At 42.9% G+C, this 24,479-nt stretch overlaps 2 protein-coding genes across 4 annotated transcripts; both read right to left on the bottom strand.

The window, feature by feature from the left end:
• Nucleotides 1-3,306: 3,306 nt before the first annotated feature.
• On the bottom strand, nt 3,307-10,470 carry MIIP (migration and invasion inhibitory protein). Of its 2 annotated transcripts, none has more exons than XM_079326256.1 (11): nt 10,391-10,470; nt 9,188-9,343; nt 8,894-9,065; nt 7,896-8,363; nt 7,190-7,292; nt 6,676-6,787; nt 6,409-6,461; nt 5,846-5,975; nt 5,376-5,472; nt 4,485-4,592; nt 3,307-4,194 (listed from the first exon to the last, which is right to left on the bottom strand). In XM_079326256.1, the coding sequence occupies exons 3-11, from the start codon at nt 9,062-9,064 to the stop codon at nt 4,039-4,041; spliced, it is 1,398 nt and encodes a 465-aa protein (XP_079182382.1). In that variant the 5' UTR covers nt 9,065; nt 9,188-9,343; nt 10,391-10,470; the 3' UTR covers nt 3,307-4,038. The 2 variants fall into 2 exon arrangements, with proteins under 2 accessions (XP_079182382.1, XP_079182383.1); XM_079326257.1 differs by having other exon boundaries at nt 7,190-7,289.
• Nucleotides 10,471-11,814: 1,344 nt separating this feature from the next.
• Nucleotides 11,815-24,236, bottom strand: MFN2 (mitofusin 2). Of its 2 annotated transcripts, none has more exons than XM_079326135.1 (19): nt 24,082-24,236; nt 23,010-23,168; nt 22,321-22,499; nt 21,500-21,635; nt 21,021-21,183; nt 20,383-20,507; nt 19,985-20,093; nt 19,785-19,892; nt 19,250-19,403; nt 18,949-19,016; nt 18,676-18,797; nt 18,230-18,356; nt 17,953-18,057; nt 17,453-17,555; nt 16,580-16,800; nt 16,293-16,442; nt 15,887-16,083; nt 15,402-15,536; nt 11,815-14,800 (listed from the first exon to the last, which is right to left on the bottom strand). In XM_079326135.1, the coding sequence occupies exons 3-19, from the start codon at nt 22,493-22,495 to the stop codon at nt 14,731-14,733; spliced, it is 2,268 nt and encodes a 755-aa protein (XP_079182261.1). In that variant the 5' UTR covers nt 22,496-22,499; nt 23,010-23,168; nt 24,082-24,236; the 3' UTR covers nt 11,815-14,730. The 2 variants fall into 2 exon arrangements, with proteins under 2 accessions (XP_079182261.1, XP_079182262.1); XM_079326136.1 differs by having other exon boundaries at nt 23,944-24,126.
• Nucleotides 24,237-24,479: the final 243 nt, after the last annotated feature.

The following is a 24,479-nucleotide window of genomic DNA, read 5'->3' as shown; positions in this document are numbered from 1 at the left end:
TTTTGAAGTAGCTGATTTTAGTCTCGTGTTGTACTGTTACCACGGTTTCTTCTGCTTTACACACACATGCTCAGGTAATACATATCTAGCTGTATAAGAGGAAAGAAAACACCAAGACAAGTGTCATCTCTAAACTTCTGTCAGACAGATAAAAAGACCATGAAATTTAAAAGGAAACCTATTAAAATACCTTGTGTAAAATCTGTATTTCAGTGTCTCTTAGTGTTACTATTCAGAGTGATGCCAAACTGATTTTTGCTATTTTTGCCTCATATATTCTCTATATTCTTTACATATATATTTGTAGCTCTGTAGCCTATCATTGTATTCATAGTCAGCCTTTTACCCACTATATTAGACAGAATGACAAAATTAATTCCCTAGTGGCTCCAAGCCCTGGGCTAGACTCTCTGGGAGCCAAGGTTGAAACCAGTTCTCTGAGACACATTTTCATAAACAAAATTTAGTTCCTATCTAAGAGGGTGGAGGGTTTCATAAAGGGTTGAAGCTGGGAGGAGTTACTTTATCACCTATGCCTCCAACTGGGGATTCTGGTCAGTTATGCTGATTTGATAAACACAAAAAAAAATGCATCTGATTTATGTTACATGTGCACCTTTGGCATTTTCCATCTAGCATTTTGTATAAAAATCCTTATAAAGGTAACCTCTATCATCACCTGTGTCTGGCTTGTACTTTTAGGAGCAGTGAAACAGCATCCAGAGAATTTTGTCAGCAGTATGCTGACCAAAAAAATCACATTTTTTCCCATTAGCCAGATGAAACAATGCCAGAGCTTGAAACCTCCCAAGGAGCCCCAGGAGTACTAAAGGCAGGGCTGGTTGAGATACACACTACACAGCTTGGGGGGGTATAAATTAAAATATAGAAGAGAAATTAAGGCATCTCCTACAAAGAAAAGTGCAGAGAACCCCATGTTTAAAGGAAGGAAAGCAAGAAATAAAGAAAGCAAGCCAAGAATTACTTTCTTGATCAATTTAGGCATTTTAGCCAGTGGAGAGCTCTGTGCCTGGGTGTCCTGATAATAATACACAGGACCCTGGTGATTTTAGGCAGTGTAGGAAAAGCCAACATACTGAACTTCTCAGTAAATCAGCCCAAAGAGGACACTCAGGAGGGAGAGGACACGAGTGCAGTGGGATCTCCCTGAGGTACAGCACAGTCACTCGTGGGGTTTGAAGTGGCTGTAGCTGACACAGTATTGGAAATCGTGCATGGAAAAAGAAATAAATCCTTATTTGTGCCACAGACTGGAAAAATTCTGTCCCTCTGTGCCACTCTTGTACTGATATTTATTTGCTGGCACACACGCTTGTTATTCTTAGTATTAAATATTTGTGAATCCATGTAATTGTCACTTTAACGGATTAAATACACTGCAGGTGCTCTGGAGAACTGATCTGGGAGCTGCTTTAATTCAGCAATTTACCTTGGTGTATTTGTCCATTGTGATCAACAATGAGGATGATTTAAAGCTCTTGTTGCACACTTGTTAAAATACAGCAACTGGGGAAAAAAAGGTTACTGTGTTAATAGTAAAGATAACATCTTAATTTCCACTTACACTTCTGTGCATGTCATTTAGACAGATTTTATGTGGATGAAAAAAATCTTATACCTTTGTTTTCACTATCTCAACTAATACTACTGCTTTACATAAAGGGCTAAAATAACTAATGCAACAAAAAAGTCTGTATAAAATGTCTTTTACTGCCCCATAGTAGCCTCAAAACTAAAGTGCATTTTGAGTCAGAGTGAAAAATGAGAAGAGCTGACAGAGGACTCAGTTCTCTCAAGAAAGACGTGGCTTCCATGAAAGAAACCAAAACCATATCACAGAATTACTATGCTCACAGGCTGGGGCAGACAGAGAGGGAGAGAGAAATGACCTTAGATGAGAGATCTCACCATGTCTGTACTTTCAGTAATTCTGACTGCAGCTTCTGGAAAGGTGGCACAGTTACACATGGTCATTTTCCATAGAAAATCTGAAGCAATTTGAAAATGCACCAAGAGCTCCAGTTTTATTAATTTTAATCCCAAAAAAGTTTGGGGAAGACTGGCCAGGTGGTTAATACACAAAAGTGAGACTCATTAGTTTACCATACAGTAATAGACCTGGCTCTCCTAATCTAAAGGCTGAGTTTTAAAGCTTAATTAATAACAGAATCCAGATGAACTTTCCTTTGCAGACACGGGCAAAAGAAACTTGGGAAATATTAAGTAATTTTTGTGAAAGAATCAAATGGGAAGATTTTCAGGATGTAGTTTTTCCAAAGGCTGTAATACTTCTTTTTTTTGATTAATTGAGCATCTCAGCCCTAAAATTTTGTGTGGTTTTTTTCCTTTCCCTGGCAATTTTGCTCTGCAGAAACCAATGGAAGGGAGAAGCCAAGTCCTTAGTTTTGGTCAGTCATTATCCAGGGAGCTGGTGAAATTGAGGGGTTTGATTCCAAAGAGAAGGGGCAGAATTTCTCTTGTGTTTTCAAACTGGAGACACTTTAAAAAACAAATTCTTATGGGGTTTGAACACACAAGTTCCAAAGAGATTACAGCCCCCAGAATCAAAGTTTGCAAATGATTCAAAAAGCAAGTTCAAGAGATGTGCAGCTGCTCCACCTGGGAGTTCTGGAGAGAGTCATAATCACACCTCCAACACTTGCACAAGTTTGAAAGCCTGAATGTATTCCCAACTATCAAGAGATATTTTGAATTCAACATTGGCTCCAACCTGCATCCACCAGAGATCTAACCCAGGTTACTGAATCTCCAGCATCACTTTTTCTCTGTCTATAGTGTGGAACAAGCCTGCTGTAATTTATTTCAGGATATATTAAAGAAAGGTTTATGGTATCTTATGTTTTGAGTTTGAAGGCAAGGTAGTAAAAATGTTGGATTTGCCCTATTTGGTATAAAATTTGGCATCTAGTGTTCTACAGTCACTGGATTAGTTTATTTTTAAATCAGTATTTCCAATAATGGAAATCATGTGACCAATTCCATTCACTTTACCCTACAGATATATAACCCAAAACTAAAGTCATGCTAAAAGTCATGCTTTTCATTTCTAATTCTAAGTCTTATATTAAGATTTCATAAACTTACAATATTCCTCACCTTGTTTAAAAAAGTCTATTCATGCATTTGATTTAATAATGTAATAAAATGTAATAATGTAATAAAATGTATTTGATATAAAAGCAAGAAAAACTGCAAAAACCAAATTAATTCTCCCAAGTGAGCTTCCCAAAACATGTTAGAGGCAGGAACTTCTGTTTCAGAAAATTCAAAGCAAAATAAAACATCAGTTTTATTGTTTTCAGACAAGCAAAGTAAAATCAGTCTGTAAAGTTCAAACAAATCACACTTTGTGTAGAAGTTTAAATTGTACCAAACCAAAAGTTTTAAAAGCCTTTTTTGATTTATCTCCAGAAAACTTGGAAGACTAAACAAAATTTGCAAACATTTTAAGGCACTATCTAGCTCATTGATGAATAAAACCTCATTTTAACATTTTTTTTCACGTTCATTTACTCTGATGTAATGCACTCTACAGCTACACACATTGCACTGAGAATAAACTGGATTTTTAGAATTTTTACAAATTATTGAGGTACTCAAGTTTAAGGCACTAGAAAATTGTGTATCATGTTTGAAATATTTGGAAATAAACATATCTGTGTCACTCCATTGGCCTTCACTCCAACTCCTCACCCTGGCATTCAGAGTCAATGCTACACTGCTGGTGACTCAGCTGAGGTGAGAGATGCACTGCTGATCCTGAACATGACTTTATCCAGCCCTAGCTGGGACAGCTCCTGCAGCTGCTCAGAAGTAGCTGTAAAAGGTACAAAAATGCAAAGTGAGCATAGTGGGCTGTACAAACTCAGATCTCTATGTTGGTTGCTCACATGACCATGAAAACTGGGGAAAATCTGTCCAAAATTTTATTTTTATCCAAAGTGCTTTGTTGCTGAGTTGTTTCCATGTGCTGTGCCCATCCCTTGCCCAGGGCAATCAAGTCAATGGTCCAGGGTGCTGAGGGAGTGGGGTCTGAACTGAGAGCTGCTGTCTGGTGTCCTGGTTTGCTCTGCTAAACCTCAGCTGTGCCAAGTGAGGCAGGTGCAGAAACTCATCAGTTTTGACTCCTCCTGACACTCTGGACACTGAGTCCTGGAATCCAAATAAAGAGAATATTAATCAAAGAATGCCAAAGTGACTTTTCCCATTTTGATGCAGACTGGTGAGCTGAACAGGCTTTTGCCTGTTACTCAGCTCCATTTGTTTTTTTGTCTCTGTTCACACAGTTCAGCAGAAGGATACATTTCCCAGTACTTAATCTTCCAGGCATTTTTGTTTGCTCAGACCTCAATAATCATCACATCCTTTAGAGATGGGGCTGCAATTTCCTCAAAATCTGAGCAATTCTCTGCATCTCCTGGGACCCTGGAGGCTGTGCTTACCAGGGGAGGAGAGGGAGAAGGCTTCTCCTCCAACGAGGCTCTCAGATCCAAACTGCTGAGCAGGGCACTGCTGGAAGGGACCATGTTTTCCCAGCCAGCCAGGCAGTGCTGTAAAAAAAATGGGAATGCTTTACCCTTTTTTATCTATTGTGGCCTGCTATTATTTAGGATTAACTTCTGCACAAGGAGGTTTAAGTGAGTATTATTTTTTGAGGAGTTTTATATGAGCAACAGGAAATGAATGAAATCTCAAATAAAAGAGAACTACGCAGTTGTCACTCCTTCACCTATCTAAACTGATCTCTGACTTCATGAACTCAAGTACCTGACACCTCTGATCTTTTCTCAACTGACTCATTCTGTTCCCTAAACCTCCAAACTAATCTTCCTCCCACCTCTTCCCTGGAAATCTCTAGGCCTGGGCTAGGTTAGATAAGCAATGCTGCCTGCAGCACTGACTATTGGCTGGAATACAAGATCAACAAAACAACAGTTTTAAATCCATCCTTGCCACTACAGATTTTGTCAATACTTCACAGACACTTAGCTTTTACACTCCTTAACATCTGTGTAAACAAACAAAGGCACTCTTAGCATTGAGAGGCCAATGCCTGAAACAAGTCAGCCAAATCTGCCTCAAAAGGATACAGCTGCACATGGCATTTTCTTTTGTGCAGTGTAAAGCACTGGAAATATGTCACACACTTTACATCACTCACACAGGGGTGTGAACCCAGAACACACCAAAGGATGTTCTGGCTATCTCACTGACACTTATCAAAAACTTTAGTGGCAGCTCTGCCAAGGGAATGAGTCCCAGATTCTCTTTCCTTCTTGCTACAAAGCAAGGACCAGCTGGGGCTGTGGCACCCACAGCAGGCTGTAACTCACCGAGGGCAGTGCCAGATCATCTGCAGCCCCAAAGCTCCTCCTGCGATGGGCTCTGTACTTGTGGGCTGGCAAAAGGGCAGACCTGGGAATGCTGACCCTGGAAACACACAAGGGAATAACTGCCTACACCTCTGCCAAAGCACAGGGAGTCTGCATGATTCCCATGAGAATCCAAGAGTCTAATCCCAAAGTGAACCAAGTGAGCTATTTTGGATAAGGGGAGCAGACACTTTACATGTACATTCAGATTCTGGACCAGATTCAGACAAAACATAAATTTCTCATTGATTTCAAGACTGTTTGTGCTTATAGATAAGATCAATAAGGAACTTTTAAGAGATCTCTGCCTTGAAAACAGCAACCTTCTACAGAACAGTTGTCACAGTCTTTTATCCTTCACCTGGATCAGCTCTTCCTTCCCTATTGTTTCTCTGAATTGTGCATATTACAAAGCAGTAATTCTTATTTACCTGACATAGGCTGGCTCTTCCAGTGTCCCTGAGGGCTGCTGGGTACATGGGATCTTACACACAGGGCAGGCAGATTCTGAATCCACAGGGATGGTGAAGAGGCGCTGGTTCAGTCGGTAACAGTGAACACCTGCACAGAGCAACACACCTTCAGTGCAGTTCTTGTTTGTCACAAGGTCCCTGAACCCAGCCAAAAAAGCTGTGTTCTACCACAATGCCACACCTGCTTTCTATAAAGAGAACTGCTTTTTCCTGAAATATCTTACACATTTCCTGTCCCCAAGCAAGTTCCTAAAAAGCAAAACCAAAACTTCAACCTCTTCAATTTAGTAACAGAACATTGGCCAATTACAAGAAACTCTGACAAATTTAAATGACACAGAGAGGATCCCTAGAAAACTCAATTATCTTTGGATAGGAAGTTGAATCTGGTTGAAAAGTTGCAACTGAAAAATAACACATGCTTGCTGGTCTTGCATGATGTGGTGTTCTCTCAGGATGACAGTAAAGACTGCTTAGTTGTTTATTCACAGAAATAGCATTAGGAAGAAATATGATCTTACACTTATGAGAACCAGTTATGGAATCCAATTCTTGTGGATCCAGAGCCTTGGGCCTAAAGAAACACATGAAAAAAATCAGTCAGTGACAGAGGGGCTGGTCCTCTGAACAGCACTGCCTTTTCCAAACACACATGACTGGGAGGCAAATAAAGACCCTCAAAGCCACACTTGCAATGTCTTGCTGCAGTCAGACTATGGCTCTCATTGCTACAGGGATTACCAAGGGATTGAGCATTGCTGCTTCAGCCCTGCCCCATTCCCACTCACTCCAGGTGCTGCTGATGAATACAAGCGTCCCTGTTGGACTGTCGGAACTCCTGCAGCTCAGCAAAGTATTGCTCAGGTTTTTCTGTGACTGGAGACTTTGTATCAAGGAGCCCTGAGAACACCAAAGAAAAAGTTCAATGATTTACAACATCTGGGAAAGTACCAAAGCAACCCTCACAAGACAGAGTCAAAACAAAATTATGATAAGGAGAAGGGCAGAACATCATGTCAAGCCAGAGATTCACTGTATGGCTTGGATCCTCTTTTGCATTCATTCATTCATTCCAGGAATTTAGTCTCCCTTCTGACCCCACTTGGCTTTGCATTTGCTGCCTGGATTCCCATACCAATGCCATTTCACCACTGCAGGTAAGCACAGATCACCTCTGGTCTGGAGAGGAGCCTCAAACAAAGCTGCAGCCCCTTTGCTGGGACCTCAAAGGGGTCATACACTGTTTTAATTCTTAATATCACCAAATCACACTGAAAACTTTGCTTCAGAGTTAGGATTCACCTGCAATCCAGTCATAGCCCAGTAAAGGACAGGCAGACCAGTTGCTGACAGGTATGGTATCTTCTTCAGGTTCAAGCTGAAAAGTCACATGAGAAGCTTCCTTCTGAAAGAAAATAATTCATAAAGACTTCCTAATTATCTGTCAGGACATTCAAAGGTACAGCTGAGGAGACAACTGACAGCTGCTCAGATGGGACAGCAGAGGCTTAGTTTGAGACTGGATTCTATCTATGCATCTACCAGTAATTTGCCTACTAGCCCTTTGTCTTGTCAATAAATAAAACAGAAAGAGGAGGCAGGGACTTGCCCAAGTAAGGCAGGATTTCTCAGAGCTTTAAACAAAATGCTGAGCTGCATTGCACATCCCCAAAGATGTGTATTGTCTTGGAGGATGATCACAGCCAGGGCCTGCCCTTCATGCCTAAGGAGACAGCTGTGGAACTGCAGCACTGCACCTGCCTGTTCTCCCTCAGCATGGGGCTGACACAGGGAATTTCACAGTGAAGTGTTATGGATTTCTGGTCTTTCAGTTCATTGGCTAAAGAAAGCATGGCCTGAACAAACTGGCTGCTATAGCTGGGAACAGCTCTGACCCCAATTTCCAATTTACACAATGGGAACAGGGCAGGTAACATTCTCCTGGCCCTTCCTCCCCATCACTCTGCTGATTTAGGAAAATAAGAAAAAGCACTGGTTTAACATTTACCTTCAGCTCTTTCGACCGAGATGTCAGCAGGACTGATTTAGGGATGTGGGGCTCTCTGATGACCACATGCTGCTCACTGGGCTCTTTATTTTGCACTCTGCTCACTGATGGCCCTGGATGACTTTTCTCATGGAAACTGTGCAGTAGAGCAGACTGTTTTCTGATCTCTCCATGTCCCAGGAAGGAGGATTCTTTCTCTGGACTTCCTAGAGCATGGCCATCCCCATCCACTCTGGAGACTTCTTTGCCACACGTGATTGCAGACACAGGTGTAACATTCTTATCTTTCCCAGGACAGCTGGAATCAAAACCTGCTCCTTCCTGTGGCTTTGCTTGCTGTTGCTGTCCCCCTCTGTCACTGCTGCTGTGTTTAACAGATGAACTAAGGGCTGGGTCAGCCCTGGGTTCCACCAACATCATTATTTCAGGGTCAGCTGTAGACTTTACTGCCTCCACCTGATTTTCCTTCTGTAAGGACAGAGACTCTCTTAACACATAGCATCAGTCAGACTGCAAATACCTTTTGTAATAACATTTCACTCACTAAATCAATGTCTCATTTTAGTCTGTTCACTCCCTTAAATTCCTGTGGGGGAAAAAGAAAAACCCTTATGTTCTGGAGAGTGTAAGAAAGAGATACAGCTAAATGCAGCTTTTTCCAGTTTAATGAACCATTGAACTTTCAGCCCTTGTGCTTAGAAGAAACAAAAGGATTTTGTTCCACAATGCTCATTCCTATCTTAGAAGAAGAAACTTGCCTTTTTTAGGCAGGAACTGATCTCCAAACCCTTTGCCAGGAGAACAGACTGAGACAACAGAATAAACAATAACCAAAGGGCAGCTACTTTTCTAACAGACTCCATATTCCACACATCACTTTCTAAGAGCTCTTTCATGTCCATATGTCTCCTTGACCACACCAGACCACAGGCAGAGCTGCTGTCTGTCATAAAGGCCCATTTGCTCCCCTGAATTTCTAGCACAGACACCACACATACCACTCTCCTGGGCAAGGGGACACATCTGTCAGCAGCTGCACTGCTATGAAGAGGTGTTGGAAGGAGTAGCTTGCTGGGAAGTTCTTTTCTGATTTCTTCCTGCTTCATTCTCAGCCTTTGTAGAAGATCCTGGCTAACCTGGCGCAGCCTCTTCAGGAGCTCTAAGTCCATCCTACAAAAAACATTTTAATGTAAAGCCAGAAGAAAAGTGAACTACATGAATTCACTACATTAAGAGAAGAAGCAGACACAGGTGAAACCACTTTCAGGGGACTTTTCCTAAAAAATACTTACAGCTGTTGAAATGTTGATTCTTGCTCCTGAGAAATCAGCCAGTCTCAAAACTCCTTATGGTGAGAAACAGCAGCAGGATGCTTCTCTCCCCTTGGATATACTGTCAAATATTTTGCTCTCAGAAACTGGGAGCTGACTTAACAGAGACAAGAGATTCTGATAGAGGAAACAGTAAACATGAAAAATTCACATCAAAAAGGTAAATAAGACACATTTGGTTTAGAGGCTGTTATTTAGGACATACTTATGTAATTCTGCTCATAAGTTCAAAACCAAAAGTAATTAATATGAATGTATCTGCTACATCCAAAAGAATTATCAAAGCTGTCTTCCATGTTCCCCAGGCAGGAAGGCTCCAAAAGGCTCAGCTATGTCTCAGGACTACAGTTCAGGCAATTCCCATCCTACAAATTAATTAAATTAAATTCCACAAAGGATTTATTAGAAGAGGGTGGTGAAAAGGAGTTAATAAACACATAAATAAAGCCTAGTTTGACTGAAAGGCCACCGAACTGTTCAATATCCTTACAACATCATAAGCTACTCCAAATTTTCAGAAAGTGGATTTTAAAATAAAACAGCTGCTAACCCTAAACCCAAACTCCCACACTGCTTTTGACTACACTGATAAATCATATTCTCAAGAAAACTATGTTTCCCTGGGATTCTTGGTCCTAAAGGATCCCCAAAACCTTCTTCAAAGCTCATCTGATTTGTTTTTGTCTGCTCCCTTGGCAACTGGACACAAGGAATCAAATGCACATGTGGTACAACAGCAGTGGGAGGAATCAAGAGCAATGCAAACAATTGACAAACTACAACATTTCTTTGTTACAAAAACATAAAACAGAAATATTTGAGGCTCTAAATTTGAGACAATTTGAAAAAAAACAGTAGTTCTTACAGCCTTCACAGGAAAATGCTAATAGCTTCGATGAGCATCTTCTTATCATTGCTTATCAGAAAGCTAATACTCTGAAAATAACATCAGCCAAGGGACTTTCTGGAAGGGTTTTACCCGATGAGGTCCACTCTTGGCATAATCTACAAATCCTTCATGCCCAACCCAGGGGACTCAGGTTTATGAAACCGCAATAATTTGAAACCTCTGTGAAAAGGAGCTCGGCCTCCCGCAGTTAGAAACAAACAACGGCTGTCGCGGGAGTTGAGAACCGTCCTCCCTGCGAGGAAGTTGTTCAACACTGCACAGACGCGCCGGTTCGGCCCTCCCACGGCCACGAGGGAGCCCGAGCGCTGCAAAACTCCGCTTTCCTCCGCACGAGACAGCGGGCAGGGAACGGGGAACCGGCAGAGAACAGAGAATCCGGCAGAGAACCCTCCCGTCCCGCAGCGCGGGCCCCGCCGCTCCGCCGCCCGCAGTCCCCGCGCTGCCGGCCCACCTGCACCGCCGCTCCGGGAGCCGGGGCTGCCCAACCCGCTCCGGGAGCCGGGGAAGGCGCTGCCCGCCCCGCTCCGGGAGCCGGGGAAGGCGCTGCCCAACCCGCTCCGGCAGCCGGGGAAGGCCCTGCCCGCCCCGCTCCGGGAGCCGGGGAAGGCCGCGCCCGCCCCGCCGGGCTCCCCCGGGCGGCGCTCCCGGGCCGGTCCCGCCCCGCAGTCCCGCAATGCGCGGGCCCGGCCCGGCCGCGGACACACGGAGCTGCCCCGGCGCTCCGTGCCCAGCGGACACGGCCGCCAGCACCCCCAGTGCACAAAGGGAGATGTTTGAAAGCTTGTCACGGGAAATCAGCACACTCACCCACCACGACTCGGTTACACACTCTTATTACTTCCTACAATATTCTCTGCGAATCGTTGATTCCATACTGACAATTTTAGTGCAACTAAAACTTTCCATCAGATAATTCGGTATCATTGGTCCTCTTGTTAATTTTCAAACTAATGTGATAATTGATAAAAGATTCGTTTTAATCATAAAAGTATTGGGAGTTTGTATAAACCAGAATACTTAGGTCTGAAATTAAGCATGGCACTAAAGAAAGGAAAATATATTATTAAATCATTTTGTTTTAAATCCCCCTGTTATGAATATTATGTTTCTAAATAAGTTGTATCTACTGACAGCTTGCAAAACAAGGCTTTCACACAGCCCAACAGATTCTGCAAAATCAGGTTTCCTGCCTGTGTGTGATCAATTGCAGCCTATCCCTGAGACCAGACTGCCTGATTCTGCCATTCCTTATCTACCAAGAGCAGATGGTTATCTGTGGGACTTGACAAATTGTCTAGAGACTCACATCGTCCAGTGATCCCACAGACACCACTGCTTACCTGGCAAAATTATGACAACAACAACAAATAAAACCAATTATTGATGACTACAAGGAAACCATGCTATAAAAGGGAGCTGCAAACCACAGTTTGGTGGAGCATGGAATGGGCAGTATCCCCGTGTATCCCCAGCGCTGCTTGCTCTGTCTATATAAAATAAAGCAATCTAAATTTTGATGAATATCCAGACTTTTGTTCCTCATTTATAAACTAAGAACACAGAAAAAGGTCACTAGTGCCAAACATTCAATTCAGAACCAAAGCTATACATACTGATGTAAGCTTATATACTTACAGTCTTCTAGTGTATCACAACATGCAGGACACATCAGGAGAAATGTTTTTCCAATTCATTTTTATTTTGGTTTCCATTGTTTACAGCACTGTTACAGGACTAACTCATGCAAATTTATCACCTTAAATACAGCAGAGAGAAAACTCACTGATAAGAGTATTTCGAAGAGCTCCATCAACATAATGCAACAGGAAAAGTAAGTAGCAGCAATAAGATAAAAGTGCATTTAGCTGACCTTCTTTAATGGGAGTTTGGGGAAGACTGGTTTTGGAATTACTTGTTTCAAGGAATAGTTTAGCACTCTTTAGGAAAATCAGAAGAGAACAAACTCCACGTGATAGTGTTCATTCCTCCACCACTCTCAGTTAAAGAAGTACAGCTGTAATTTGTTTCAGAGGAATCCAGCTTATAGGCCTGTCTGTTAAAAGTTGATTCTCGATCACTTGGGTTTCCAGGACAAGGCTTACACCCACACATGTTAGCAGCTTTGCTTCTGAAAAAGTTCAAGTGGCTTTTTCCCCATTCTGTAGGTCAGGGTGAGAATGCAGAGAGCACCCGGGCCCAAGCAGTGTCAGCCACACACACAGCAGCAAAACATTGGGTTCTAAGAACCCATCAATCTCTTTTCCCTTCATAGATAAGATACTGATTTAAAGATCAGCTCATTTATCAGATTTCCCCTAAAGGCTCACTGAAGAGATGCTAACACTACCTCTTCAAAAGCAAGGTCAGCATTTCAAGTAGTCATGAGCTGCTGAGCAATAGTAAATCATCCTCTGCCTTGAACTGGAATTGACAATATCCATGTGTATGAGGGATGTGCTTAATATTTTAATTCAATAGAACAGAAATAGTTTATTATAACTGTGTGTGTATGTGACAGCTTGAGAGACTAAAAATTCAAATTTATTCAACCAAGACCTGTAGCAGACTAAGACTAGATGATGTCACTTACTCCAATATACTTCACCACAAGCTCAGAGTACACACTTCCAGAAGAAAGGACTCCAATTTCTTTCTTGCTCATTCTCAGATTTGATCAAATCTATATTCCCATCCTGCTGGATGTTTGAGGAACCCAGTCAAGGTCAAAAAAGCCTTCTGAGAGAAACAGTTTTTCAGTCTGAAATGGAGTCAAAGCTTTCTACTGGAAGGGAAAGATTTGTTTCCTTTCTGCATTCTAGGGATGCAAGTCTCACCACTAGCTCCTACCAAAACAAGATACTTCAAGTCTTTCTGCAAATGTCAGAACAGCCTTACCTAAGTACTTACTGACATTTCACTATTTTTACTCCCCCAAATATCAGGTAGCTTCTTTCTGGAACTTCCATGATATGAAAAACATGGGCCTTACCCTAGGCATGTGACATCTATTCACACACCAAGCATGAATGAGAAATCCTAAAGCCATTTTCAAGGCAAAAGTTTATTTGTCAATAAAAAAATCACCCCACTGCTCAGTAGTTCTGAATTCAGCTGGGACCTGCTCAAAGACAACCCATTTCTATGTGTGTGATGCTGAAGAGATTCAGGTTGTCACTAACCTCAGAACTACAGGATCTGATTCTGGATTCCTCAAACATTTTGTAGGCAACAGGAAGATTATAACCAACACATGGCAAAATACTGACCCACAAAGAGAAAAAGAAGCTTGCAACAAAGGAACTGAGCTTTACTACTCAGGCTCCTAAAATCAGTGAGAATTTCTTCTCTATCAATTCCAAGAGTAAGAAACTCAAGTCCTTACAATTCCCAAATATTATATTCCAAATTATCAGGACAAAACTCAACAATTAATTCCATGTATTTGCAAATAAAGAATGTATTGGGAAAAAAAAAAAAAACTAAGTTACTTTAAGCCATTCTTGCCCTGCCATGAACTACAAAAGCCACAACTCCCCCTACCCCAGAGAAGCTGTACCTGCCAGCATGTTCTGATACTTTTAACAGAAGGAAAACATCAAATCCTATTGCTGCCCAGACTGTAACATCCTGTGGGAACTCTACATGAAGCAACATCTCTTCCAGCGTGTAATCCACATGCTGTTCTTGTGGTCAAATAGTGGTAATGGAATTCCACAGGCCTGCTTCCAGAAACACAGCTGTGCTCTTCCAAAGAAAACCCACATTCATCAAATGAGCTCATAATGCAGTGTTTTACATTGTGTCAATTGGCTTCTCTTTCCTAGTTTTCTTCCTCAACAAGCTGCCAAATTATCAGCATTATCTCCTTCACAGGAACTAGTTCTGTATTTGCAAAATATTTGTCCATGTCAGGATATGGGCCAGACTGTGTTATTAAAGTGCTCTTAAGAGGAAGAAGATAACTCCAAATTCACTAAGCTTACCAAAGCAAAATCTTAGTCCCTCTTGTTCCAGAAAGAGAACTGGGTTTTGTTTACAGGTTTAAGCATCCTGAGAGCAATAAACCTTTCTAGAAGGGACATTGTGATTTTTTGTTAAGTTCTAGAATAAAGGAATATTAACCTCAGAGACAAGCCTGTGTGGGCTATAAATGCTTTGTGAAACCACAATCACATCTGTGTGTGTGGGATCTGTGTTTAGTCAAAGAGCTGCTTGTCACACATACATCAACCTGGGGCTTGGAAGTCAAAGGTTCTGTCTTTATGAAGTAAAACAAATGACTCCATAAAGATGTGTCAGAATAACTTTTAACCTGATAAAATATTTGCTTGATTGCTTTAAATGTGTTTAAAGCAAAATGCACACACTCCTCCTGAAGTAGCCTGGTCTCACAAGGAAAAAGTAGAGTTATTAACAGCTAGTGTTTAGAGGTGGGACACAGAACAGGGAAGCAGAATCCTACTGTTCACAGCAACTGGAAACATGGCAATATGCTCTTGCTCATTCCCTTTAGGGAATTCCATCACCCACCATGTTCTCTGCAGTAATTAAGAGAGCACTGAAGGGAAACTGTTGGTTTTCTCTTCTTCTCACACTATCTGCTTTGCTGCAGGTACTGATGTGTGAACATGTTGAGCTCACTGTCAAGCCAACCTGCTTTGTTCCTGCAAGGACAGAAAGTTCTGTTAGGTGAATGAAACAGCTCTTCTCAAGACAGTCAGAAAGAAGTGCAACAAAAACAAGTAGACAGCAAGGCATGGAGTGCCAGAGGTTCATTCCAAAAAGCTGCTGCCATTCCTTGCAGATCAAGAATGCTTGCTTGCTATCAGTCCCTAAGCTTTGAGGTTCAAACAGAGATCTTGGACACAACTTTACATTGGTCTTACTGTGTAGGTAAGGAATGTTTGAAAAAGTCTTCCCAACAGCCTCTGCAGGTAAACAAAGCTGCAGACAACTGGGTACAAAGGTGAAGGCAAGACTTTTTGCATAATTTTATAAGGGCCAGAAGGAGTTTGTAGGATTGGAAAATCGTATGTTTTCATAAATGGGAAGTAACTGTAATTCCAAACAAAAACAAGGAAGCAAAAGGTGTTTCATGAGACAGGAGCTTTAAATGACTATCAACAGTCCACAGGAAAGTACCTAGTGAAAGGGAAAAGTGCTGACACCTGCACATCAAGAAATATGACAAAGTCAGAATGAACTCTAAGCTACATGTCATATGAACATCCTGGGGCAATCACATGAAAACCAACTGTATCTCACCTGAGCAGTTTTGCTTTGCTCTGCAGTGAATCCAAAACTTCAATTTTTTTATTCATGGTAGAAATTTCTTGCTCGAGATTCTCCCGTGTGACATCCACTTGCTGACACAAATGAGCAAACGTTCCAGCAAGCTCTCTATGAGACAAGAAGAGTTGCACATGATGGCAAGTAAGATCAAGCAGCACATTCAAGGAATAAATTCCTTTGATGTATAGGATTGATGGTATCTTGACTCACTCATTTTTCCACTTCTGCACAAGAATATATCAGAGCATTTTGAGACATGGAAGTACACTAAAACTAATGCTAACAGCACCCAAACACTACATAGTCAAAATAAAGGTAATATTATTTTAAAATATGTGTAATTACATTTTTTAAAGTCTGGAATTCAGCATTATCTTTTTTTAACAAGGAACAGCATTAAAAAAAAAACCCAAACAACAGAGTTTCCATAATGTGTTAGCTGAATATAGGGAACTCACTGCTGGACTTGGTGGCTGCAGTTTGAGCCCGTGTAGCTGACAATGAGCTGCAGTTTCTCCCCAGCATACTCCACAAACTGCCTCTTGAAAGCTCTCTCCTTTGCTCTGGTGGTCCAGGTGAGGCGCTCGTACACGTAGAGCAGCCCATAAAGGCCAAAAGACAGAGCAATCAGTCTCCAACCCACAGCCTTCCAGACCTAAAGAAACACAAGGAAAAACAAATTACAACATCAGCATCTCAGACTGATGCTTGCTCCCAGCTCACTAAACTCAAATGGAAGATCAAAGGAGAAAATAGGTCATTATCTATGAATAGCAAATATCTATAGAAGTTGGCAGTGCAAGTGCTTTTTACATCAGTGCTCCAACTTAAGTTCTAAAAATGCTGCCCAGAATGCACACATACCACACCACCAACCACGATGATCCCCATGGAAGTTCGGGAAGTTAAAGAGGCCAGTCCAGTCACCATGGACACCATGAGCTCTTCCTGGGTCATAGAGCCCTGAGGCAAAGGAGGCAGACTGGGATTTGCTGGTGTTAAAGGGCGCTGAACCTAATTAGAAAAGCAGAGACAGAACAAAATCAAAGGAGAGAATAAAAGGAGGCAAACCACTGCTCTTTACACCAAAGGAACTTCAGCAGCCATTGAAATAATGAATTTCTACCCCAACCACTCAAGGAGGATTCTACCTGGTCATTATAGCCCATCAAGGCCCGACGACCATTCTTTGGTCCCAAAAATCTGTTCACCAGCATTGTCCACCCAAGAGAGAAATGGAATTCTATGTCCTCCTGGAAGTCAGCACAGAGCTTGTCACAGTTCAGATCATAGCTGAGCATGAAGCACTGCCGAGGAATTAACATGTCTATCTGGCCCCGCATAGAGACTGGCAGGAGGGGTTTTAAACCATCTACACAGACACAAAACAAAAACATGAAAAAAACAGCTGTTGAGTTCACAAGAATTAACTGGTCTTGCATTCTGTTATCAGAATGCTTATGGCTTGTTTCATGTTCCACAGTTTCCTTAGTATGTTACATTTCACAAGTTAAGCATGTTGTAAAGTAAGAGATACATCATCAATTATTATCCAATTCTAGGTTCTTCAGACCAACCCAGAAGGAAATCTTTCCAGACCCTCCAAAATCCTTATAGATAGCTGGTGAAGTTTACACATTAGCAAGACCTTGGAAAACAAAATCTGAAACCCAGTTCTACAAGTCTTTAGGCACCACAGTCCAATATTCAGACAGGCACCTGTATTTCATTAGGATTTGTCATTTGTATTTCATTAGGATTTGGTGTGACAATCTCCCAAATTTCCAAAGCCACAGTTCCTCTCTGTCATGATGATTGCACTGTGACTGTACATAGTCATTAGGAAATCACTGCACAAGTTCACACACGCATACAGAATGTTGCATTACTCATCAAGATGGAATCTAAGATGGTGCCAGCTGCACATCAGCCATTGGATGAATGAGAAACCAAGAACATCTACCCAGTTATTTTGCACTGCAATTTGAGGGAAGAGAAAGGACAATACTGCCTGTGGAACTGACCTATCATTTCTTGCTGCATTGTCTGCAGGGAAGTTGTGATAGCACTGGAGCAACGATCTGACATGTTACGGCCCAGGCCCTCCTCAATGTGTTTATGCAGCTCCTGACAAAGAAAGGGTTATTAACATTAGGATAAACATGGCTAAGATGCAGGCTGAAGGTGCTAGAGCTTGCTAGTTAAAAAGACCCTCCCAGAACAAGAGTACACAATCTGTCTGCCCAGTCTTCTAACACTAATTTCATACTTCCCCTCATTTTTCAGTGAAGAAGATAAAATGGTAAATCAAAAGAATCTCACATGGACTCTTTCATTCAGGAAAAGTTCTGTTCAATCTATATAATGTGATATATAACATGTGTCAATTTATTACTGAGATTATGAAATAACTAAAGCTTTAGCTCATATCCTAGTTGGAAAATTGTTAAACATCTCAATGAGCTGGCAAAATTACTCAGAGCTATAAAAGATCTCTTAAATTGCTTAAGCAAACATCACTCACACTCTTGTACACTTTAAGAACTACTTGAGATGGATGGAAGTCTGCTTGGTATTCATCTACCAACACTGAGAGCCGTCTGATTTCTTCTGCCATTGCATTTGACACCTAGAGAAACAGCAGAGGAGAGAAAACACAGCTTCTGAAAGCTTTTCTCCTCTTCACATCTGTAACTCCCACATTTCTAGTACTTCAAAGCTTGGTCAGTACTGTGCATTTTCCCCACCATGCTGGCAGCCATTTCAGACAAGCCAGTTTTCTTGCTGACACTCCTCCTTACCTGCCTCTCCACCTCTTCAGTGATTTGTTTGATTTTCCGTTTGTAGTCTTGAGTAAGGAGCTCCAGCTGTTTGTCAATAAAACCTAGACGATCCTGACGTTCCTCTCGCATTTCCAGACAGTAAACTCTGGTGAAAGAAATCCCTGTCCATCAAAATGCCAGATAAATGCATTTTTGATATATAAATATATTTGAATTCCAGAAATAAGACATATTTTCCCGCCTAGTAACAAAACATGTCAATATCTGCAACACATTACAGTCGTGGCACAGAACAAAAATAAGGTCCCAATTTTCCCAATACTTCCATAATTCACTAGAAGCAAGATCACCAATACATGTCCTTCCTGCTCTCACACATGCTGTGTTCTGCTTTGCATTTCAAATGCTCATGTTCCCTTCCATATCAAACTTCAGTTATGGAAGCACCAAGCATCAGCTCTCACCGCTGTTCCTGGGCAGACACGTGCACAGAGTCCATGATGAGACGAACATCTTCTGCAATTTGCTTCGCTCTCACCGTATGCTGCTCAAATTTTGTTTTTACAGCTGACTGTGAGATACATTCCTGCAGATAAAAGGCAGCCCAAATCAGCAACAGGCAGGACTACACAACTTCTGCTTCCTTCTAATTCCTTCTATTCCCAAAATGTGTCTCCACAAGTGCCAGTCTTTCAGGAGTAAAATCTAACCAAAAGTTCAGCACACATAATGCTCACCTCAAACCTTCTCTCAAAGCTTTGAAATTCAAGCATTCTTACTTGAAATCCATCTGCCAACGCTCCACCTGTGAGAAGGAATGCACAAAACAACCACTTAAATTTTGAGAAAAATGCTGGACATCAAGAAATGCTCTTGCTTTCCACTGAAGCCAATGCAAAAGTGCTACTAAATCACCCCTTCTGTTGTGATTGTCTTTTTTCAAAAAATGTATACAGCTGGGGTAGGCCAAATTATTAATAAGGCAATCTCTATTTTCTTCTCTGTAAATCTATGGAAAGTTTCTGTAGCTTTCCTCACCTCCTTCTGGCATCCCCTGAGCCCTCTGAATCCTGGCATTCAGCACTTCTTTTGCAGACACAAAGAAAATTCGGTCCCCTGCCTGGGCTCGATCCACCACACCCAGCTCATCCACCAGGAAACTGGTACAGCGCTCCATGTGCTGCCGGCGCACCTGAGGGACAACCATGACACCACACATGCACTTCAATCCAGCTCTTAAAGGTCAGAACAGGCACCCAAATGCCCTCTGCTGGTCTAAGCTACCAAAAAAAAAATCATGAAAAAAAATATTGCTATTTTATGGGATTTTCCAGAGGTTTTCTAAAGTGATCTAACTTCAAAAAGGTCCCTGCAGGACTCTTGATTTCCTGCTCAGACATTTCATGAGTCATGCCCTGATCACTAGTCTATGTTCCCTCTAGTCTCCACACCAAGGTGATAAAAATCCAACCTGTAAAACAATGATACATAGCACTGATTGTATCCTCAAGGACCACAGCCAAAACAGACTCCATAACCATGTAAGGAGAATTAGTTTAAACTCATCACAAACCTCTTCCATGTATTCTGGTTCAGAGGCAGATGCATCCCAACGGTTATTTAAAATAAATATATTGGGTCGAGATAGACGTTCATTCACCTTGTGAAAGAACTGCTTCTCCTAAGGAAAATAAAACAAAACCTCTTCAGATTAATATGTTAAATATTTTTAACCTTAAGCTAAATTAATTGAATAAGTGGATTTGCACATACAGTTTGCATCAATGTTGATTCAGAATTTGCCACCAGGACAAATACATCAGCATCAAGACAGAATTTGTCAATCCAGCTGTCCAGCTCTGTGGTGACATCAATGCCAGGGCTAGCAATAAAGAGAAATGAGACAGCAAAACCAGAATTTTAAAAGTTAATAAGAGCTTTTCAGAGCATTAATTTCCCATGTCTTAGCTACACTGCTCTGAGGTGACAGAGCACAGATGAAAAGGAAATAATGACCAAGACAATCACGCTGCTAATTATAGCAAGGGACTTTGGTCACTGCCTTAGATTAGAACAGGGTCAATTCCCTTGAGGTTTGTTAAGTATGTATTTGAAAACATTTCTGTAATTAGTCTGTGATAAGCAGGAACAGAAAGAAAGCTATTTCTCACCTGTCCATCAGCACCAGGTCATCCTTTAGGAGAGAACATTTGGAATTGGGCCACATTACACTGACTAGGCTGCCAGCATTCAAATGTTCATCCTGATGAAGGGCATGAGCCAGCTGGTTTACTGTCTGTGAAAAGATGGAAATAACATTTCCTGTATGCCAAGACCCACTAACACAATTATCCTCCCTTCAAGGCTGTTCGTGGACAATTTGAGATAAAGCCCAAGTTCAAATTATTTTCTATCTGGAAGTTTTTCTACATAAAACCTTCTTGAGTGTCCTAGTAAAAAGGCAACTGCTAGTGACAGTTCATGAGAGATTTTTCCTGCTACTAAGAAAGGCTACTGAGGGATTATCAAGTCTGTGATTCCATCAGTCAAACAAAGCTCAGAACTTCCTGAGTCATTGCTCCCTGCTATCACTAACAAATACAACATATCATCTCCTTCATAAAATGAACAAGTCCCCATCCTGCAACTTGCTTCATTCCTTACTTCCTACATCTAAAAAAGACTCATTCTTCACCTCCACTACTTTAATGATTAAAATCCTTAACTGTAAAATTTAATTTTTTTTCTTCCCTTTTCTGACATTTCCGAAGAGCTCTTACCCTTAACCTTACACTTAAGGAAATTGTACCTTAACACTCTTCTTTTCCTCTGAGCCTTCAGTCAGCAGGAAAGCCTCGTGTCCATCTGTCCCTTCTACCCGCAAGAAGCAATTTGTGGTGTGTCCAATTCCTGAAGGAAGAACTTTGTCCCACAGCATGGCATTTATCACAGTGCTCTTCCCATTGCTTGTCCTGCAGTCACATTAAGGACAGTGTTTCAGGCTTCCAAGAGCCTCCAAAAGCAAGTTCTCTAAAGCCAAGCTGTATCAGAGCAATTAACAATTTAAGTGCCACAGGCAACCTGCAAAAAGGCTTTTCCCTAATTTAAGAACTCTTAAAACTGAAGAATTACATGACACAATACTTGTTTCCAATTTCCCTGTATCAGGGATGTGGACATTACAAACAAATCTAAAGCACTAGTGTTTCTATAAATATTTTTTACTGGCTATAATACTCAAATGCTTTACTGAATGGGGAGTGTAGGCAACAGAAGCACGTGACTCACCTCCCAAAAAAAGCAACTTTCATATGTCGTCTTGCCAACACTTCACTGATACCACTGACTTTTGACAAGTAGCTTTTGACCTCCAGTACCTGCTCTTCTGTGGTGACAGGATCAAGCTCTGCATTCTTGTGTGTTTCTAAAATCAAAATACATCATGTCTCTGAATGCCAGGAGCCATCTGGATCAGTCCTTGGTGAAAACCCTCTCTGTGATGGTAACACTGAGCATTTATCTGTGTCCCACAGCTCCTGTGGGTGATCTTGACACAAGCAATCACACCCTGAAGCATTTCTCAACTGGCCTCTTTTGTGTATCTCATAACTGTTTCCATTCTTGGGACTGCTTTGAACAGAACAGCCAGCACTGCAAACAGTCCAGCACCTTTAGAGATAAAATCTGTCTGTGCCTTAAGCTGTTAAAGCCAATTACTGGCATATGTTACATGTCAGTAGCAATGATGTGCTCAGGCAAGAATATTGAAAAGATTATAAGCAAAAAAAACCAAACCTACAGAGGTTGTGTAATTAATTAAAAATCTCCCAAACATAAAAATCAAGCATAGCTCCCTAACTAGCTACATTTCTTAATATGCATGAACTTCAATGAATATTCAAAATATGAACCTGAACTCCATCCAGACTCAACAACATAATTTTCAGTTTTTCTTACAAACATGAATGCATAAACAGACACGCATGTATAAATAAACACACATTTAACAGTGTCATTTAACAGATTGAGGGGGTTTGGTGTGTATTTTGGGGGAAGTCACACATGGGCAGAGCACTGATACACACTCATAGCTCAAGAACTCAGCTCACCTTCGAGGAACAAGGAGCTCTCATTGATGTAAGCAGCCAACTGTTCAAAGATACCATTGATTTTCTTCTTTGCAGTGACAAAATGTTTAAGTGGAGAAGCATTTACCTCAGCCATGTGTCTTTTATCCTTCTTCACTGCAACTATTGAGTTGGAGCGAGTAAACAACAGGGACATTGCGCTACAAGGAAAAATCCAGCAAAGACCAGTGTCACCAAGAGTCAACAGCTATCCAGGGGGTGTGGTGACAGGACAAGGGGGAAAGGCTTTCCACTTACAGAGGGCAGGGTTAGATGGGATACTGGGAAGAAATTCTTCCCTGTGAGGGTAGGGAGGCTCTGGCACAGGTTTCACAGAGAAGCTGTGGCCCATCCCTGGAAGTGCTCAAGGCCAGATTGGACAGGACTTGATCCACCCAGCCTGGCAGAATGTGCCCCTGTCCATAGCAGGGGGTGGAACTGGATAATCTTTAAGGTCCCTTCAAATTCAAACCACTCTGTGATTCTGTTATCCAACCGAGCACCTTTACAAGATCTAGATAAATATGCATTTTAAGAACTATCTTCTTTCTTTCACAAAGAAATTGTTCCACTATATACAACACTTGTATCAGAAAAAAAACCCAAACTCTTTCTTTCTCCCTTCCAATAAACAGGCTCGCAGTGATCACTCCTTCCTATTTTCCACTTACTTTCAGGATGAGTTACGTTTTCACAAGTCAGGCATGGCAAGCTTGAGGCCCTCTCGAAGACAAATGGCAGCAGTTTTCTCTGCCTTCTACCTCGCCCCGGCTGCACCCTGTCTGTCCCGCAGCTCCTCCAGCGACGCCGAGTCCAGCCCGTCTCCACCCCTGTGGCAGAGTGACCGCGGATGAGTGACACAGGATACCGAGCCCCTCCGCCACGGGAAATGCTCCCCCTCCATCCCGGTGTGCCCGGGGAATGCTCCAGGCTCTGCTCCCCCTCCATCCCGGTGTGCCCGGGAATGCTCCATCCTCTGCTCCCCCTCCATCCCGGTGTGCCCGGGAATGCTCCAGGCTCTGCTCCCCCTCCATCCCGGTGTGCCCGGGAATGCTCCAGGCTCTGCTCCCCCTCCATCCCGGTGTGCCCGGGGATACTCCATCCTCTGCTCCCCCTCCATCCCGGTGTGCCCGGGGATACTCCATCCTCTGCTCCCCCTCCATCCCGGTGTGCCCGGGAATGCTCCAGGCTCTGCTCCCCCTCCATCCCGGTGTGCCCGGGAATGCTCCATCCTCTGCTCCCCCTCCATCCCGGTGTGCCCGGGAATGCTCCATCCTCTGCTCCCCCTCCATCCCGGTGTGCCCGGGGAATGCTCCAGGCTCTGCTCCCCCTCCATCCCGGTGTGCCCGGGGAATGCTCCAGGCTCTGCTCCCCCTCCATCCCGGTGTGCCCGGGAATGCTCCATCCTCTGCTCCCCTTCCATCCCGGTGTGCCCGGGAATGCTCCAGGCTCTGCTCCCCCGCCACACCGGTACCCGGAGAATGCGTTGTGTTGACGCTCCGGACGGGCGCCGCCTCCCCTCAGCCCTCTGGGGCGCGAGAAAAGGGCGGGAAACGCCCTCCTCATGCCCCCTCAGGACCCTGCCCCAGAGGATCCGGCACTCACCCGTCCCTGCCCTTGTCTCTGTCCCTATCCCTGCTTCTTCGGAGACGACCGTCAGAGAGACTGGCCCGACCTGGAGAAGCTGCCAGCTCCCCTCGGCTCGGCTCGGCCCAGCCCGGCCCTGCCCCACCCGGGGCTCACCTTCACCGCCGCTCCCAAACGGCCGCCATGTCACCCCGCGGCGCCGTCGCCCGGGAGGCGCCGGCGGTGTGTGCGTCATCGCCGCGCGCCGCGCGCGGGGCACCTTGGGAGTTGTAGTTCCGGGCCCACATGGTGGGCGGCGGCGGCCCGGGCCTGCCTCAGGAACAGAACCCACGGACCGTGTCACGGAAAAGGGTTTAATGCGAGTTCCCCACGCTCAAACCGTACAGCTCGTTAACGCCCGCCACCGAACCGGCCCGAGGAAATACACAACAAAAAATAACAAAAAAACCCCAACCAAACAAAAAACCCACCAAGACAAAAACAAACAAAAAAAACCCCCTGCTGCTGAATAAATACATAATACACATTTTGGACATCTCGACGACTGGCTGATC

This window comes from Erithacus rubecula (assembly GCF_903797595.1).
Source record: "Erithacus rubecula genome assembly, chromosome: 24".
Taxonomy (NCBI): Eukaryota; Metazoa; Chordata; class Aves; order Passeriformes; family Muscicapidae; genus Erithacus; species Erithacus rubecula.
This window is presented reverse-complemented; position numbering and strand designations above follow the sequence as displayed.